At 39.1% G+C, this 17,026-nt stretch overlaps 1 protein-coding gene across 3 annotated transcripts in view; it reads right to left on the bottom strand.

Moving 5' to 3' along the window:
- Window positions 1–17,026, bottom strand: part of TMEM245 (transmembrane protein 245) — a 53,839-nt gene that overhangs the window by 16,527 nt on the left and 20,286 nt on the right. For 2 of the 3 annotated variants that reach the window (XR_008327353.1, XM_053363003.1), the window contains exons 7-13: window positions 15,876–15,899; window positions 8,467–8,571; window positions 7,802–7,884; window positions 6,552–6,642; window positions 4,916–5,014; window positions 4,266–4,397; window positions 3,609–3,731 (exon numbers count right to left, since the gene is read on the bottom strand). Coding sequence is in view for 2 of the 3 variants with exons in the window: in XM_053363003.1 (XP_053218978.1) it covers window positions 3,609–3,731; window positions 4,266–4,397; window positions 4,916–5,014; window positions 6,552–6,642; window positions 7,802–7,884; window positions 8,467–8,571; window positions 15,876–15,899 (657 nt within the window). In the remaining variant the exon portion in view is untranslated. The remainder of the gene's footprint in view (window positions 1–3,608; window positions 3,732–4,265; window positions 4,398–4,915; window positions 5,015–6,551; window positions 6,643–7,801; window positions 7,885–8,466; window positions 8,572–15,875; window positions 15,900–17,026) is intronic. The other variant, XM_053363004.1, reaches the window with a different exon arrangement.

The following is a 17,026-nucleotide window of genomic DNA, read 5'->3' as shown; positions in this document are numbered from 1 at the left end:
CTGAGAAGGGAATAAAACGCTGTTTAATATACTAGATGAAACCCACCTTGGGCAACAAAACGTTTTGGAATACAGTGGTACCTCGGGTTAAGTACTTAATTCGTTCCGGAGGTCCGTTCTTAACCTGAAACTGTTCTTAACTTGAAGCACCACTTTAGCTAATGGGGCCTCCTGCTGCCGCTGCGCCGCCAAAGCACGATTTCTGTTCTTACCCTGAAACAAAGTTCTGAACCTGAAGCACTATTTAGTCTGTAACCTGAAGCATATGTAACCTGAAGCGTATGTAACCTGAGGTACCACTGTAGCCTTGCTCGGTGATGGCGTTATTTGCAAACATTCCATCTCACCCAATCTTTGCCTTAACAAGGTTATTTAGCAATAAAATATTGCAGGAAATGGATTGACCCATCCACATTCACTGATCAATCTAATAACCTCCACCTGAAAGAAATGATCATTTTTATGTTAGCTTTAACATTATTCAGAACTAGAATCCTGATATGTGGTATTAAAAAAGCTTTATTGACTGCAGTGTTGGACTACATGCACATCATATGAAGATACCAAGAAGGAAAGGTGGCCCTGAAGACTGCAGCTATATGGTGGCTGTTCATTATCCAAATGTCTGGTGACACTCACAAAGCTCAGATAGACCAAGCCATTTAACTTTTGTTTGGGACTATAGGTAACGCTTCCCCGCCATGCCCAAGCTTGATGGCAAAGCTTCCCTGAGCTGCACTAATCTGTTACACTTTATTTTGCATCAGTGGACACATCTGTTTTATATTTTACAGTACTGTTCTTTATGGATAATTCTGTGTCTGCTAGATTTATTTACTAATTGCCTACCAGATTTGAACCTTTCTATTTTTGCAAGCTCTAAATTTCATTTTTTTAAAAAAGCAGTTTTGCTGCAGTTACCAGAGGATTTTAATATATTTAGATACATACATAAAAAAATATGGTTTCATTTTCTCCATTTCCAATTCAAATTATAATCAGGAAATACTTCTGGTGATTAAAAAAAAATCCTTAAGAATCCAACATTGCCAGTTTGATTTTTCTAAATGTAGAAAAGAGCCTAAAAAGTTAGCTTCAAGTTCTTTTCAATAGCACTGAAGTTTGTATTTTGATTATCCAACCCAAAGGGCATATATTATTTTCATTCTTTACCAATTCAACTTTTGCAACTAAGGGACCCATCACTGTTAGCAAATTTTTCTTTTCTAGCATTTTTTTAAAAAGAGAAAGCTGTGGTTGTTTTCCCATCACCCAGCAAAACCTACAATAGCCTCTTAGCGCAGGTCATTGCTTGTATGTTTAAGGGGGGGAAATCACACATTCCCAAGCCGGAGCCCTTGACATAAGCCATCTCAATATCCAATATCTAGGTGATCACAACCCTGGGGCTATGTTCCAGCCATTAAATTTCCCACAAGCATTGCAGCTGTCATAACACAAAACTTAAATGGAAAGAAATCACCTCTAACATGACTAGTTGTGCCATACAGCTGTGCATGCCAAATTTAGAATCAAAGGAAACGCTGAAAAAACTAGCCACACACGCTAACATAAAGCTCTCTTGCCAAATAAAACTTTGCATTTAAAGCAAGACATTTTGGAACATATTTTTTAAAGAATAGCCTGATTAGCTTTTCAGATACCTTTCAATTGAATAACTTTCTAATGAAATGCCTGAAGTAACTGATATTATAGTTCGAAGTCTTGTTCATTCTGTTATATTTTACTCCAATAAGACCCATTTATCCTAAATAGAACCCAGTAAGGTTCTAAAAAATTTTTGCAAGTAGCTCTTAGAAATATTACATAATCAATACATTTTGGGGAATTTTAAAAACCGTATTAATCTTTAAAAATCACTTTTTAAAATTTAAAATTTTGTAACTTAACTTTAAAATTTAAAGTAAACCTGTCATGTGACATACCATATTAAAGTCCATGAAGTTCTGAAGAGATTGGTATTTTTAGTTTTGAAATATCTTAAATCTGGGCTGAGCTTTTAAGGTTTATGTGTAGTCTGGCAAGGCCAAAAATGTCATTTAAAATTTCAAACCCTCATAACTCAAAAACGGGATGAGATAAATTTTAGATTTAAAGTTAGTTTTGATCATTCATCAAGTGTACAAAATATTAAGAAAATCAGATCAATTGATATGGAATTACCCCCTTAGGAATATAGGAAGAATGGAGTTTGCTATAACTTTTCTCCTCACCAAAATATTACTGAATACAGGATACCTGTCAGTTTTCAGAGACTGGTGCAAATAAAATATTGATAGTCTACTCCTTTGCCAGACAATGGTTCAGATACTGAGGTGCTCTCCACTCTGTGCAGCAGTTAACAGAATAATTTTTATTGCAGATGATGTGACCAAAGAACTGAGCTAGGAAGGTACCAGAAATGACTATCTAATGTCTAAAGAATAGCTTCATACCAGGGGTGGGCTGACCAGTTTTGCCACCCGAGGCAAAATGGGAATTGCTACCTCCTATCTACCCCACCCCATTCCCCTCAAACTTCTGCCACTGCCATAACCCTGACTCTCTTCCAAACTCGGCAGGAGTCAGAGCACTCCTCCATGCATTGCCGCTCAGTTTTCCCATGAAGCCAATCGGCAACATGGCATGCAGGAACGCTCCTAGCTCCCACCAAATTTGGCAAGAGCCAGGGCACTCCTCAAAGCCTTGCTGCTCGATTTCTCTGTCCAGGTTTAGGAAAGATGCGCATGTTAGGATATTTCCGTTCCACCTTAAAAGGGAGCAGGCTTTGTGAGTCACAGAGTCTGCGTATTTCCTGTTCACAGGAAGTTTATATTTTGTCTATTGCTTTCGTTTTTTCTCTCTGTGCCTGAGACATCAACGCAGCCAGTCATGTTTTCTTTGTTCTGACCAACGCTGAATAAAGTTGTAAATAATGCTCTCCTGCGTGCATCTTTCGCTGTGCGAATTCTCTGATAGAGCGTGCACCAGCTCTGGAATGTGGCAAGCTATTTCTGGAGCTCGTGTCGCTAATTGAATGATACTGCGTGTCTACGGGAGATCGATGGATCGTCCGGAATCGACGTGGGGCCTTGATGGCTGATGTCTCCCTGGCAGTATCCCAACAGCGCAGCAACACCACATGCTAGAACACCTCCCTCTCACTGCCAGTGGTGGAAGTGCCACTGTATGCCCTACCTCTTGGGCTGGCTGGCTCTGCTTCATGAAGACTAACACACTCTTGACCGGCCACTCTACAGGGCAGAAGCTATCTGGCAAAAACGTAGAATTCACAGGCAAGAAAATTCTCTTTTTTCTCTACTTAGCACCATCAGAGCATAATAAAACAGTGCAATACTCATTTAAGGGGTGTGTATGCATTGCCTTAAGTGTCTCAGCAGAGAGAAAAGCATAAAGCCTATAGAATTTAGTGAGAGTGTTAATGGAAAACCAAGTTGTGATCCTGCAACCTCTTCAGGAGATGGTCTACACTGAACAGCCCAAGATATAGCTGCTCCTCTCAACGAGTAGGCTCAAGAATAAGTGAACGCAAGAAAGTAACTGAAGAAATGTAAACCCTTTTTTCCAACCAAAACCCCTGCACTTACCAGTGAAAGCACAAAATTGAGAAGAGCAGTGCCACTGTAAAAGAGAACAGTTACTAATGTTGTAACTGTGGTGAAAAGGAGGCTCACATTGTGGCTCATCACTATCCAGAGGGATTCCAGGATCTGGAAAAGAGCAGAATCAGACCCTGAAGTCACTAGCTTAGCAGAACTGTTTTGAAAAACACTGTGTTTTCAATACGTAACGTGTCAGGGTCATATGGAGATTTTTGTTAGCATCAGCGCCAACAGCAGTGGATCATGTGACTAGAAAGCCCCATTATTTCCTTTGTTATAAATACAAATTGACTCAAACTATGTTGAAAATATAAAACCACTTAGCCAAATAGGTGAAACATAACGTTAAACATAAGCAAGCAAGGGGTGGGGTTTTTTTGCTCAGCTGAATATTTTTTTTCTGTGAATTAACACCATATATTTAGATATTTGAATCCATTTTGGAAAACAGGAACAGATATTTTCCATATACTTTGGTCTTTCAAATCAAAAATGTAACTGGATGTCAGACTCTCCTGTCTCTAAAAAGAGCACTTCTTGGATGCGTAAAGAAAATAGATCTGGATCTAGACAAAGATCTAGAAACAACCTATCTGACATCAGTGAGGCAACTGATAGCATTTTACTATTAAAGGCACGTACCGAAAGAAATGTTTCAATGTTCTCATGAATAAAGGAGGCAACATCTTGCCAATCAAGCATGTCACCTGGCCAGCTGTTTTGACGGTTTAAATGTGGCTTGTGTCCTTTGTGTCTTCCTGAATGAGTTACATTCTGTAAAATAAGCGAGAAACGTTTAACTGGTGCTCACAAAATTTCTGTGAATTATTTAAGGAATGCATGAAGTTACAAGGGATACACACACGCTATTAAAACTGCAACTCTCTGAGCCTGCTCAGATTCTCCCCATCCACCTGACATTTTTACCCAGAAGCAATCAGGCCTGGGCGATATATCGATGCATAATTCAGGACCGGTTTGGGAGCCAGAGCGTGATGATGTCTTCACCTGGTGGTATATCACAGGTGGGGCTTGCCTGCGCCTGACTCCCTCCACCACCAGCGCTGGGGTGAAACATCAACAATGTTCGGCTGGTTGATTGTTACGTTGAAATACTGACATCGCCCAACCCTAGAAGCAAACCTTGAGCTCAGGCATTTCCCACCCGATTCCCTTCATGCAAGTACAAGAACCAGGAGATACTGAATTTATTTAACTGTGGGGTTTGTCTTTTCAGTTTGCCAATATCACTAATATTAATTTGCCCTGAGTCAATAGACTGGGATACTTACTTTCACAAACCACGAATGATATAGTCTGTCCCAGAGCTCCAGAACTTGTTTTTCAATCACAGCGGTGTTGTTCACTTTGTCTCCTAATATTTTGTGGAGCTACAACATACAAGAGGGAGTTTTATGTCAAAATAACTGAAAGGCAACATGTCAAAGTGAATACAGTATCAGGAAATCTAATTTTGTTTACATTTTTTTACTAATTTGCTAGCTAAAGAGAGTAATCCATCTTGAGTGGATTCCCTTCATCTACTCTCCTGCAAGCAATACTGCAAAAGTCGCAGAAAGCCAGTAGCCACTAGCTGTTCAGCTAAGCTGTTTTCTCCCCCTTCTGTAATCTTTCATTCTTTTAATCCATAAACACTATTAATATATTATTTGTTCATTTCATAAAAATTTTTTTGAAGCTAGTGTATGGCAGTCTAGCAGACCCTGCTCAGGGAAGCATTGTACATGTTGCTTCCTTGTAAAAGCAGATGACAACTTGTTGTGACAATGAGTGGTCCTAGCTGCTTTGAAAAGGACATTTAGGACACTCCCACCACATGTGGAGGTATGTGCCTGTGGAGGTGCACCCTCTCCAGCATTTTGGTGAGGTTCCTGGGCGTATTAGCGCTAGTTTCCTTGGTGTTAGGTACCACCTGTAGGTGAGTTTCAGTGTGAATTCTTTTCTTTTCGTTGATATGGATTTAAAGGGAGGTTTAGACCACATTCTGGTCCATTGCATGGGGTTAATCTCATAGCCTATGTCATTCTCCCATTGTTTTTTGATTGCGTCTAGGGGGTGAAAAGGGCATTTAGGAGACCACTCCTAAAAATGACCTTTCTGGACCACGAGGGCATTCTAACTATTGGCTGACCAATAGTTCCTTTTGGGGAAAGATGCTAGAACAAGTCAGTGCCATGCAACTCCAGGACATTTTTTGTCAACATCTATTAGGGAAGTTTCAAATATTTGATGTTTTATCGTGTTTTTAACATTGTGTTAGCAACCGCCCAGAGTGGCATGACCTTCCCAATTTCCTTGGACTTCTCAGCAGCTTTCAATACCATCAGTCATGGAATCTTTCTGGAACAGCTGCCTGGGCCAGGGATTGGGGAGACTGTACTCCAGTGGTTCTACTGTCTCAATGGCAACTTCTAAAAAGTGGTACCTGGGCATTATTGTTTTGCCTCATGGTATGCCACAGAGCTTTATTTTGCTCCCTGTTCTATTCAGCACCTATGTGAAACCACAGAGTGGGGCCAAGTGTTCAAATCTTCAATGATTTTATAAATTAAGCACATTACAAACATCTGAAATCAGTATTTCAAAGCTTGTAAATCCTTCAGGGTACTATATCTGAGCAGTAGTTTACTGATTTCTTAGCTGAAGACACTGAAAAAAGGCATCTCTCCTAATTGTCTTCTAACCTGGTTATCCTTATAATCAAGTAATAAGACTATTCCCTTCTTTGTCCTTGGAATGATCCCATGTTCAAGTTCTTTAAAATGAGCAGAGATTTAAACTTTCCGCTGTTATTTAATTTAATTTCTTTACTGAACTGTATTTTCTTGATTTGATGGATATTGAGCATAACAACTAGCTCTTCTATAGCATATACGGTAGTTGCGGAAAGACTGGTTTCATCCTTACCTTATGTGTTATCCATTCTCGGCCATACTGATAGACATTATTGGCAGCTGAATTCAAAGCCTTTTGAAAAACCTGAGCTTCAGGAAGCCAGCTGGTATTTAAAAGTAAATTAAAAAAATATTCCTATTACAGATCAATTTGTTTGTGTCATTATAATAAACGGCTGAGATACAAAATACTGATTAGCCATGCCCAGTGGGATTTTGATCCCCCTCCCCCAAACAGCAGATCCCCGTGCCATTTAATTGTTTGCTTTTAGAAGTCTACTCAGGATTTCAAAAGATATTGGGCTGTTGTTGAAGGAATATAAACCTGAAGTTCCCTGGGGCGTGTTAAACTAGTCCTGTGATTCTTTGGATCCAGTCAAATGCACCCATATATATATATATATATATATATATATACACACACACACACACACACACACACACACACACACACAGGCTTCTTTTTAAAAACTATAATCTTATTAACAATTTCCATTTTCTAATAATATGGCAGGCTTATCTAGATCAAAGGCAACAGAATGCTTCTATAGAAATCACTCTCACATTTAGTGGAATATAGTTTTGGGGTTGATTCCTATAAAGAAAATATTCATGTCTCTTGACACTGAACACAGGCATTCTGCAAAGGAGTACAGCCTGGTAATATCAGCTCTGGTAATATCAGTAGCATTAAGAATTCCTCCCTTCCTACTATTTATAAATTTAATTGTTCCCAATGAAAAAGGATTTAAACCATGGGTAGGCAAACTAAGGCCCAGGGGCCGAATCCGGCCTAATCGCCTTCTAAATCCAGTCTATGGACGGTCCAGGAATCAGCGTGTTTTTACATGAGTAAAATGTGCGCTTTTATTTAAAATGCATCTCTGGGTTATTTGTGGAGCATAGGAATTCGTTCATCCCCCCCCCAAAAAAAATATAGTCCGGCCCCCCACAAGGTCTGAGGGACAGTGGACAGGCCCCCTGCTGAAAAAGTTTGCTGACCCCTGATTTAAACGATAGCAAGGGGGTATTAATCCAAAGTTAAGTGTTCTGAAGAACATAAATCTGCTGTTATATCAAATGACCAAATCTCCTCCTCCTCAGCAAAGGATTCTAGACAGTAATTTGTTTTGAGAAACCCTGCGTCTACTTGTGCCAACCATATTTGTGGACTTAAGATTAAGAGAACATTTGTACACTACTGGGTATGGCATTTACAGAATTGTTCTTCCAAATTCTATCACATTATTTCAGTATTCTTACTTGGCCCATTCTGGATGATTGGCTACAGTTTCATTGATCAAGCTGCTTGTGACTTCAATCATATGCACGCTTTCTTGGTGCACCTAGAAGGGAAAATGTAAATGAAATTAATGCAACTTACATACATCATGTTCTAAATTAATGGAAAGGCAATGCAGCCTAGGCTTTAAAGGCAACATTAAAACATTTTTAGTGCAATACGGACAATGCAATATAGTCATAATATAACAAGCTACATAAACCTCAAGGCAATAAATTAAACCAGATATTTTGCTATTGACAGATAACCTAACGTAAGGTTGGCCTCAGGGGTTAAGTGACAATATTATTTTCCCAAACCAATTGCAAACCAGAATCAACCAAGAGCCCACAAAAAGCCAAAATGACTCTTCATAAGGACCCAACACTGTGAATTTTTCACTAGTTTATACATAGCAATATTTTATTACTATCATTTTTGTAGTACAGTATACTTTTCCCAATAGTCATGCAAATACATGCCTAAATATTTGTTGTTTTCATTACAGTTACTTTTCCCGTCGTATATCCATTGAAAATTGAAATTAAAGTATTTATTAAAAAATAGTCATGCACATATCAAAGTTAAACATAACGAAGTTAAAAGAACCAGGCAACTATGTACTGTATTTAATTGGACTCAGTACCTTTGCTGTAAGGAGCAGAGCTAGCAGAAGGGTGCCTATCACTAGCACAAATATAATGAAAATGCTAATGATTTTATCTAGCATTTTTTCCAGCCACACGATCATCTGCGCAGAACAAAAAGGGGAAAAGGTAAAACAGAAAAGTCAATGAACATTTAGAAATCAAAATTGCATGTAAACATACTCAAACCCTACTGGCAGCCTTTCCTCTCAGTGAAATTTGGTTGGATCCAAACTTAGACCATGCTTAGAACAGGCCCACAGAAATCCATGAGACATGCAACACAATCCTACCCATGTCTGCTCAGAAGACCTATTGAATTCAGTAGGGCTTATTCTCAGGCAAGCGGACAAAGGACTGCAGCCCTAGGCATAACTAATAGGTCCTACTGATTTCAATGGGAGTAGTTTAAGCTTGACTAAGCCTGGAACTGACCTATTGACTGCAAGAAAGGGGACTAATATAGGTACACTGACACATAAGACAGAGTGTACAGCACTAGAATTGAGAAATATTAAGAGTGATTTTATTATTCAGCACTGCAACACAGAACAATAACCTAGAAAATAGTTTAACATTATTTACCAGACTCAAGAGCAACTTCTATTAATTTATCAGCTTCTTGCACATAATAATCAGAGGGTTATTATCAATGCATGGAAAGTACAGCTTGTAATAAGCTGCTAACTTGGTGCCTTTGTAACTCCAAATGATTTTCAAAAGCATTAACCATCAAACTCCTTTCCATCAACGGAAGCCAGGGTGCTTCCACATATACACACATTTAGTGTATGCCACATCATTTATTTAATTGCCGAGAGCCTATGTTTGAGCAAACTTACACGGTTTTAAATGTAGATTCTGCTAGCCCATTTGCTAACACCAGATGTAACTTATACAGTGTCTTTGAAGGCACTGTCCTCAAAGTATGATCAGAAAACAGTAAGATCAACACAATATTTGTCTCACGAGTCTTTAGTGACTTGGAGAGGTGCAGCAGCACTGCTGGTTTGCACATGCAGCTATGGGGACCAACAATACTAGCAGTAAAATGGGAGTTTCAAATGCTAGGAATTCAGTAGTAAGAGGCACAAATGCTGTTTGTGAAACCAGAAGCAAAACAGAAATGAGGAGATGGAAGCCATGGTCTGTGAATGAGCCAGAAGAGTACGTGTAAGAGGCAGTGTGATCAGCACTGATATCAGTACCAATAATAGCAGAACTGTGTTTGCTGCTGGTTTTGGCGCCAATACCAACATTAACCGGGAGAGAAAATGGCTCCTTCAGAAAGAATCTGGGTCTGGGATATTGGGGTGGGGGGGGGCGGAGCAAGGAACAGACAAGGCTATGGATACCAGAAGGCCAGTGAATGTTGGCATGGATGGCAATGCAGAAAGCAACCAATGAAACTTCAGAGGATATTGAACATTTGCAACATTTGCTGTGTTGGAGATATGGGAGAGAATGAAGCTTTCCCTGCTAGGTAGAATTTCAGCCATTAAAATGAATTTATTGCCCAGGATGCTGTTTTTATTCCAAACAATCCCAATTGTAAACAATTCAGGCTGCTTTAAAGAATGAAAAAAAGATATTTCCAAATTTATTTGGCAGGGGGGAAAGCCAAAAATTAAGCATAAAATTATGATAGATATAAACGATGGAGGAGGCTTTGCTCTGCCAGACCTACAAATGTATTATTTTGGTTAATAATACATCTTATTTTGTGTTGGTTAAAAGAATGGATTACACTGGATAATGCAGACATCCTGGATCTAGAGGGTCACAACTTAAAATTTGGCTGGCACGCATGCCTTTGGTATTGGAAGGTGAAAATTAACACCTTTATGGCTATCTCCCATCGAGGCAATTACAATTAAGAGAGTTAATATGGATAGACAATAGGCGGCTGACGGGGAATTGCTGTATTTCACTGGAGAGGAACCCAAAGTGAAATAAATGGAAAACCTAAGGAGCCAAGTTATGGACTGGTTGCAATATCATCAGTTATACTACATGTTTAAATTAGACAGAAAGAATGGTTTTTTGGACCAAAGCTCACAATTCAGAAAAGAACTCCTGCAAAACAAAGATAAACTTTTGTCCACAATGTATATAACCTGTTAGAATGGGAAACACAAGACAAACTAGTTAAAGCCTCAATGACACACTGAACAATAGATGTAGGACACAACATAGATTTTAGCCTCTGGGAGAAACTGGAAAAGTGACTTGAAATTTACAGCATGCTATTCTTTGAAAGAGAACTATTTGGAAATGATTCATAAATGGTATCTAACTCCGAGTAGGCTTGCTAAGATTTACAAGACAGAATCAAATAAGTGCTGGAAGTGTAAAGAGGTGGAGGGAAGGTTCTTTTCATATGTAGTGGACATGTAAAAAGGTAAAGAGTATTGGGAAATGATTTATAATGTACTGGAAATTACTTTCCCCCCAAAACTAGAGTCCTTTTTGCTGGGGATAACTCAGACTGAAACCCCCAGGTTTCAAAGAGGGTTATTTAGGTATGAAACAACTGTGGCCCGTGTTTTGTTAGCCGCAAAATGGAAAGTATGTGAGGTCCCAACTAAAGAAGATTGGCACCTTAAGTTGACAAAACAAGCATAGCTTGCAGATTTAACATATAGAATAAGAAGAACATACGTTTAAAGAAGATTGGAAAACGTTTACTGAGTATATGGAAAATAACTGTGTACAGCTGAAAACACTGGAAGCATTAAGATAAATTCAACATGAATAATTTTTGATGGATGTAATAGAGGAAAAACGATTGGAATAGTTATTATAAAATACGCAGGGATGTAAGATATGCAAAATGAACCATGGAAAGAAAAGAAGGGAAGTCATGTTAAAGTATGTAAAATGTTATATAAACACATCATCATAACCCCAGGAGAGTTTAGACACAGTTGCCAGGGCAGAGCAGCAGTAATTCAGAAGACGTAAAGATGGCTAGAGATCCTCATAGCAACCTTCAAGAGGAGGAAGGTGCCGGTGCCACTGTGATTGTAGGGATCTAGGTTGCAGCATAGCAGTACCTTTCCCTCTAGGGTAAAGTAGTCTCTACCTGGATTGGGGAGTAAACATGACAGAGGGATAGAGAACAAAGGATCTCTGTTCTTCAAACATGAACAGCCCTAATGATCACCTTGGTGGAACTCCTAAGAGACACCTGATGTTCCCAGCCCAGAGACAAAAGGTGGGAGCGGTGGAAGTGTTAATGATGTGGAAAGGAGTGGCACAAATATTGATTTGCGTGGGTACTTCACATCACAACCTGGAGAGTGAAGGGAAGAACGTTCCTTGGTCTCCTCTTCAGAAACTGAAACAATTACCTGCACATCTGGAGAAGGTAAACAACTTGAGTCACCAACACTGGCTGTGTATAGCCAAGGCATTATTAACCATTCACTTGGGAGACAGGAAGCTCTTTCCAAAAGCATCACCCACATGTGTGTATATTGATGATCTTCTGACAGCAGACACCACTCTAAACCCTGTGCTCTTCTCTTACAGAAATATTATAATTGTCGTACTTATCAGTGGTTTGTCATTATCTCCTGTGCATTTTGAAATTTAAAAAGTCGCTGCACCACAGACACTTCACTACAATTGTAACATCAAATAACAGTGAAGTGAAATCAAAAGTAGAGAACATACACATGAGAACGAAAGAGACAGAGAGAACAGGACAGGACATTAGAGTGAGTGGAATCATGAGATCTCAGAAATATTTTCCACAATGCTGTTGGGTGATAGTTGAAGAACTGAGCAGGAAGGTGTAGCGTCCATCTCTGACAGCATGCATGCTTAGTTCAGCGGGTGCAGTTGGCTCCTAAATATGTGTTAGTTTAAGCTCTACATGTTTCTGAGTTGTGCTCTGTACAGGACCCTCTTTGTGTGCCTGCACAGAGAGTACAAAGAAGAACAATGGTTTATGTTCCTCTTTTATAACTGATTACTATATACTCTATATACACTTGCACTACTGTCTCATAGCCCTTCTATACATGGGTCACATTAAAAGAACAAAAAGTTCAACTATGCAAACATAAATAAGGCCACCCTGAAACAAATAAGCAAATTTAGCCATGTGATGTTAACAACTTGGGACTGTAGCACACAATAAGTGAACACATTGGAAAAGTTCTTTAGAACATGTTTTACTTGCGACTGCAAAAGGATTATTTACTGATGCACTTATTCACACTTACGGGACAAACAAAATGTTGCAGTGAAGAATGCTTCTGTTCATTGTTCCAACTAGGTCGCCATGCCCTTTTCTAGAACACTCCACTACATTCCATCCTCCCCACCCCGGTTTTCCACTCTTCACCCGCAACAGACACCGTTTTGTGGCTATTGAGTGCTCAGCCATCACTGAAGTATTTCCCCCTTAGGGTTCTTTTTAAAAAAAAAGTTTTAAAAACATTTCTGCAACCCTTGGAAATCCTCCAAGCCTGCCAATACTCTTGTGTGTATCATTAACCATCCCTCTCCTTCATGGGTGCAAACTGATGACTGAATAATCATCTGATTAATCATGCAATTTTCTTGGCTACTCTGATTTAGGTCAAGACTTTGAAGGTTTTCCAATAGTTTCAGAAATAAACTAAGGGCTGATACACACAAGGCCCCAATCCCTTATCCAAGGAGTAACTAGCTTCAAACTCTGGTGTCAAACCCTAGTAGTAACAAACCCAGGTTAGCATTAATCACAGTTGAGATTAGTGCTGACACAAGGCTTAGTAATAGTTAAAGCCATGGTGGGAATTTGTGCAGAAGGGAACGAAACCCCACAGTTCACTTCCTTAACCACAATAAAAGGATCAGAATCACAATGTGTGTGCTAGCTCCTTGCTGCAAGTCAATGTGAGCTATCAGAAAATAAATGAATGGCTTAATTTTTAATTCGAGAGCACCTTGCACCTCAGTGATCACGCTTTACCTTTCTGGTGATCTTGGATTCTGCATCAAACCATCTGCGTATTTTATGTGTAAGGACTTGAAATATACTTAAGCTAAACTTGCATCCACTATCCCTTACCAGGCTGGTCGTAATCAGTGATTGCATTTCTTGCCCACACAGAAAAATATTCTAAGATATTAGTGATTTAGTTTCATAATCAAGTAACTAATTTAAGTTATTAACAGTTACAAACAAATGTCATGATTATCTATGAGTTACGGATACCAAACCATAAAGTCGCAGAAGGTCATTCACTTAAGGAAGAGTAAGCATGTAGTCAATGAAACTCATTTTTAATTATTTTTTAAAAAAATAACTTTACACAAAAGTTGTGTTTTGAACCCTAGGACAGAATAAATGCATTAAATGAAATTCTTGTAAATATTGTTTTCTGAGTATTATTCTTAGAATTTCAGGGGGGGAAAGCTGCAGTGAATAAAATTTCAAACTGTTTTAAATAGTGAATTCAGTATAACTAATGAAATTTAATTTAAATGCTTATACGATGGAAATCGTCCTTTGAGGATAAAGCACATTCTTCCTGTGTGAATTGCTCACAATAATTTGGCATGGCAAGCATCAAATATTTTATATACATATTTAATTGTTTTTCAATCAAATATTTGTGCATAGAGTATTATGTACAAAATATATTTCTGAGCAAATATGCAATTTTTCTCTCAAATCAGCATTTGCAGGGATCAGGTTGTATCTGAATAAACCATACATAGGAGTAGGCCTAATGAAATCAATACAGTCTATTCTGAATATGACTTAGTCAAGATACAGTCCATTAGGTCTACTAAGAGATAAATAAACATAAGCAATATTATGTCAAATCAATCTTAGATCAGCCTATTAGTAATTTACATTGCACTGGCTTCAGCTTGGTTAAGAAAAGCCATATGCAAGGAATAACCATGTATTTATATGTTTTATAGCTTTTTATTGAACATTATGGGAAAAACCAATTCTAGCTGCAACTGCCAATTGCATTCTACTGAATTTCCCAAATGCTATCAGTGTGGACATATCAGCCATGGTTAATTATGGTTGGGCAATTTGTGCAGAAGGAGAGGGGGAATACACAAGCTTGTGGCTCATCGTAATTCCTTAAACAGGCTTTCAGGTTTTGTTTGAACTAGCTCAAAGTAGACTTAAACAATTTCAAATATTAAAAGTATTGTTAAGTTATAACTTTCTTTTTAGAAAAAAACTATAGGCAAGGGAACCTGAGCTAATGAACAATATTTTTCGCTCTATAAGACGCACCACACCACAAGACGCACCTAGTTTTTGGAGGAGGTAAACAAGAAAAAAAATATTCTGAATCTCAGAAGCCAGAACAGCAAGAGGGATCGCTGCACAGTGAAAGCAGCAATGCCTCCTGCTGTTCTGGCTTCTGGGATAGCTGCGCAGCCTGCATTCGCTCCATAAGACGCACACACATTTCCCCTTACTTTTTAGGAGGGAAAAAGTGAGTCTTATAGAGCAAAAAATACGGTAACTGGAATTCTGCTTTCTTTCCCCTCCGCTGCCCAGCAACCTTCCAGGTTCAGAAGCTTCTCCACATCAAGGCAGCAGTCTCTCATCTCCCAGTTGCAAATGAAAATCCCAGGTAATCCATGTTTTGCCCACATTCTATATTCTTTATTCACCATCACATCACTAAAAAGCTCCATCCTCATGTTCTTTTAGAAACATTTCCCCCCAGAAGCCAATTAGAGATGATGAGTGGAACTCTGTGTTTGGCAGCAAAACATGGGGCTCCCAAAGCAGAGAAGGGATACCTACAGGTGAGAAAATGAATTGAGAAGGGTTGCTGAACTTTTGCCCCACTCCCTGTTTTGCTTTGTAATTTCATTTCTTGGTTGCCTGGGAAGGTAAGTGGGGGAAACCACCTGCAGAGAGGGAAAGCAGAGAGAAAGCACCAAAAGGGCAAGAGTTAAACAAGCATCTTCCTCTTGCCATTCCTCTCCTGCGAATAACTCTCTTCTACTGGCACCCAATTTGCACTTCTGGCAGCAAATGAAGCAATATGCTTACATGAAGACCATATTATTTATTATTCACCAACAGTTGTGTGAGCATTCCACCTAGGTTTATATATCTATTCCTCAGCTTCAAGTTCTCGGTTGTGTATAAACATGAGCTAGGTGGAGTTTGGTTATCTCAATTTGAGGCAAATGGAACATATATCATTAAATGTCAATGTTCAGTACATAATGCTTCTTCATCAAGCATGCTAAAGAAAACCAGAGGGCGTTGAATGACCTTCTGTAGCTTATATCATGGCCTGGAATAAAACTGCTGTGATGCAAATCAAGAGCAAGCCATGTTACCAACAAGAAACAAAAACCACTTCATGCTGGGAAAGGGCACAAAATATATTAACTGCAAACAAACTGTCTGCTTATTTACCTTCTTATTAAGCCAATGCCACAGCTTGGGAGAAGGAAAGTGGGAGAACGCAGAAGAGAAAGAGACAAGAAGACAGTGAAGAATTATTGAAGAATGCAATTGTAGTGCAAAAATGAAAAACACACACCCCTGGATTATCCAAGGAATGAAATGAAACCATTCCAGAGACAGACTTTCATCAAAGCCGTAAAGACGTGGCAGAAACCATCAAAACCTTTTTTTCAATCAGAAAAAAAATGTACAGTATTTAGAAATTTTAAAACATGCACTGTACCAACAAAAGTCAGACTGCACTGCTGATTTATATTAGTGTATTCTGAGCTAAAGTTTATGGGCTAAAATATACACAAAAGCATTACCTACAGAAGACAAACTGCCTTCTGGGGTTGTTTGGATGACACTCTTTAAAAGGGTTCATTCTTCTGGGGTGAGAAAAATGCTAAATTCATCTAACAAGCCATGGGACTGGAGATAGGGAAGAGAAAAGGAGATTACTTACCATGTATTTTTTCTTCTCCCTGACTCACCAAGGGCATTCCAAAAATCTTTGGCAGCAGGCTTCCCCCCTTGCAAGGTGCAATCACTTTAGCTGCTCCGTCAAGGGGAGGGGCCTTCATTCTACCCAGACTAAACTAGAATAACCCCTCAACCCTATAAACTGGTAACAAAACTCATTAACTTGATGTGCAAGAAAGACAACTGTATAGAGAAAAGAACAGGACCATAGGAACAACCCCAGGGCTCCCTGCCTAATCACCCACTGACCCAAAGGACAGCACAGACATGCACAGAATGCCCTCTGGCAGTCATGGAGAACAGGAATAGGATATCTTCTTCTCCCATGTCTCAAAAGGGCACTCCAAAAATGTTCAGAATTCTTTAAAAATCAGTACAGTGGCACCTTGGTTTAAGAACAGCTTAGTTTATGAACAACGCTGCAAACGCGGAAGTGTTTTGGTTTGTGAACTTTGCCTTGGAAGCAGAAAATGTTCCGCTTCCTGTTGAGTGTAAATTGAGTTCCCCGCTGCTATGAGAAAGCACACCTTGGTTTAAGAACGCTTTGGTTTAAGAACGGACTTCCGGAACGGATTAAGTTCGTAAACCAAGGTACCACTGTACTGTCCCAGAGTGGGGTCCAGGGACTAAAACTT

The sequence above is a fragment of the Podarcis raffonei genome, chromosome 13 (assembly GCF_027172205.1).
Source record: "Podarcis raffonei isolate rPodRaf1 chromosome 13, rPodRaf1.pri, whole genome shotgun sequence".
Classification (NCBI taxonomy): domain Eukaryota; kingdom Metazoa; phylum Chordata; class Lepidosauria; order Squamata; family Lacertidae; genus Podarcis; species Podarcis raffonei.
The sequence above is the reverse complement of the archived record's forward strand: the minus strand, read 5'-3'. Positions and strand labels throughout refer to the sequence as shown.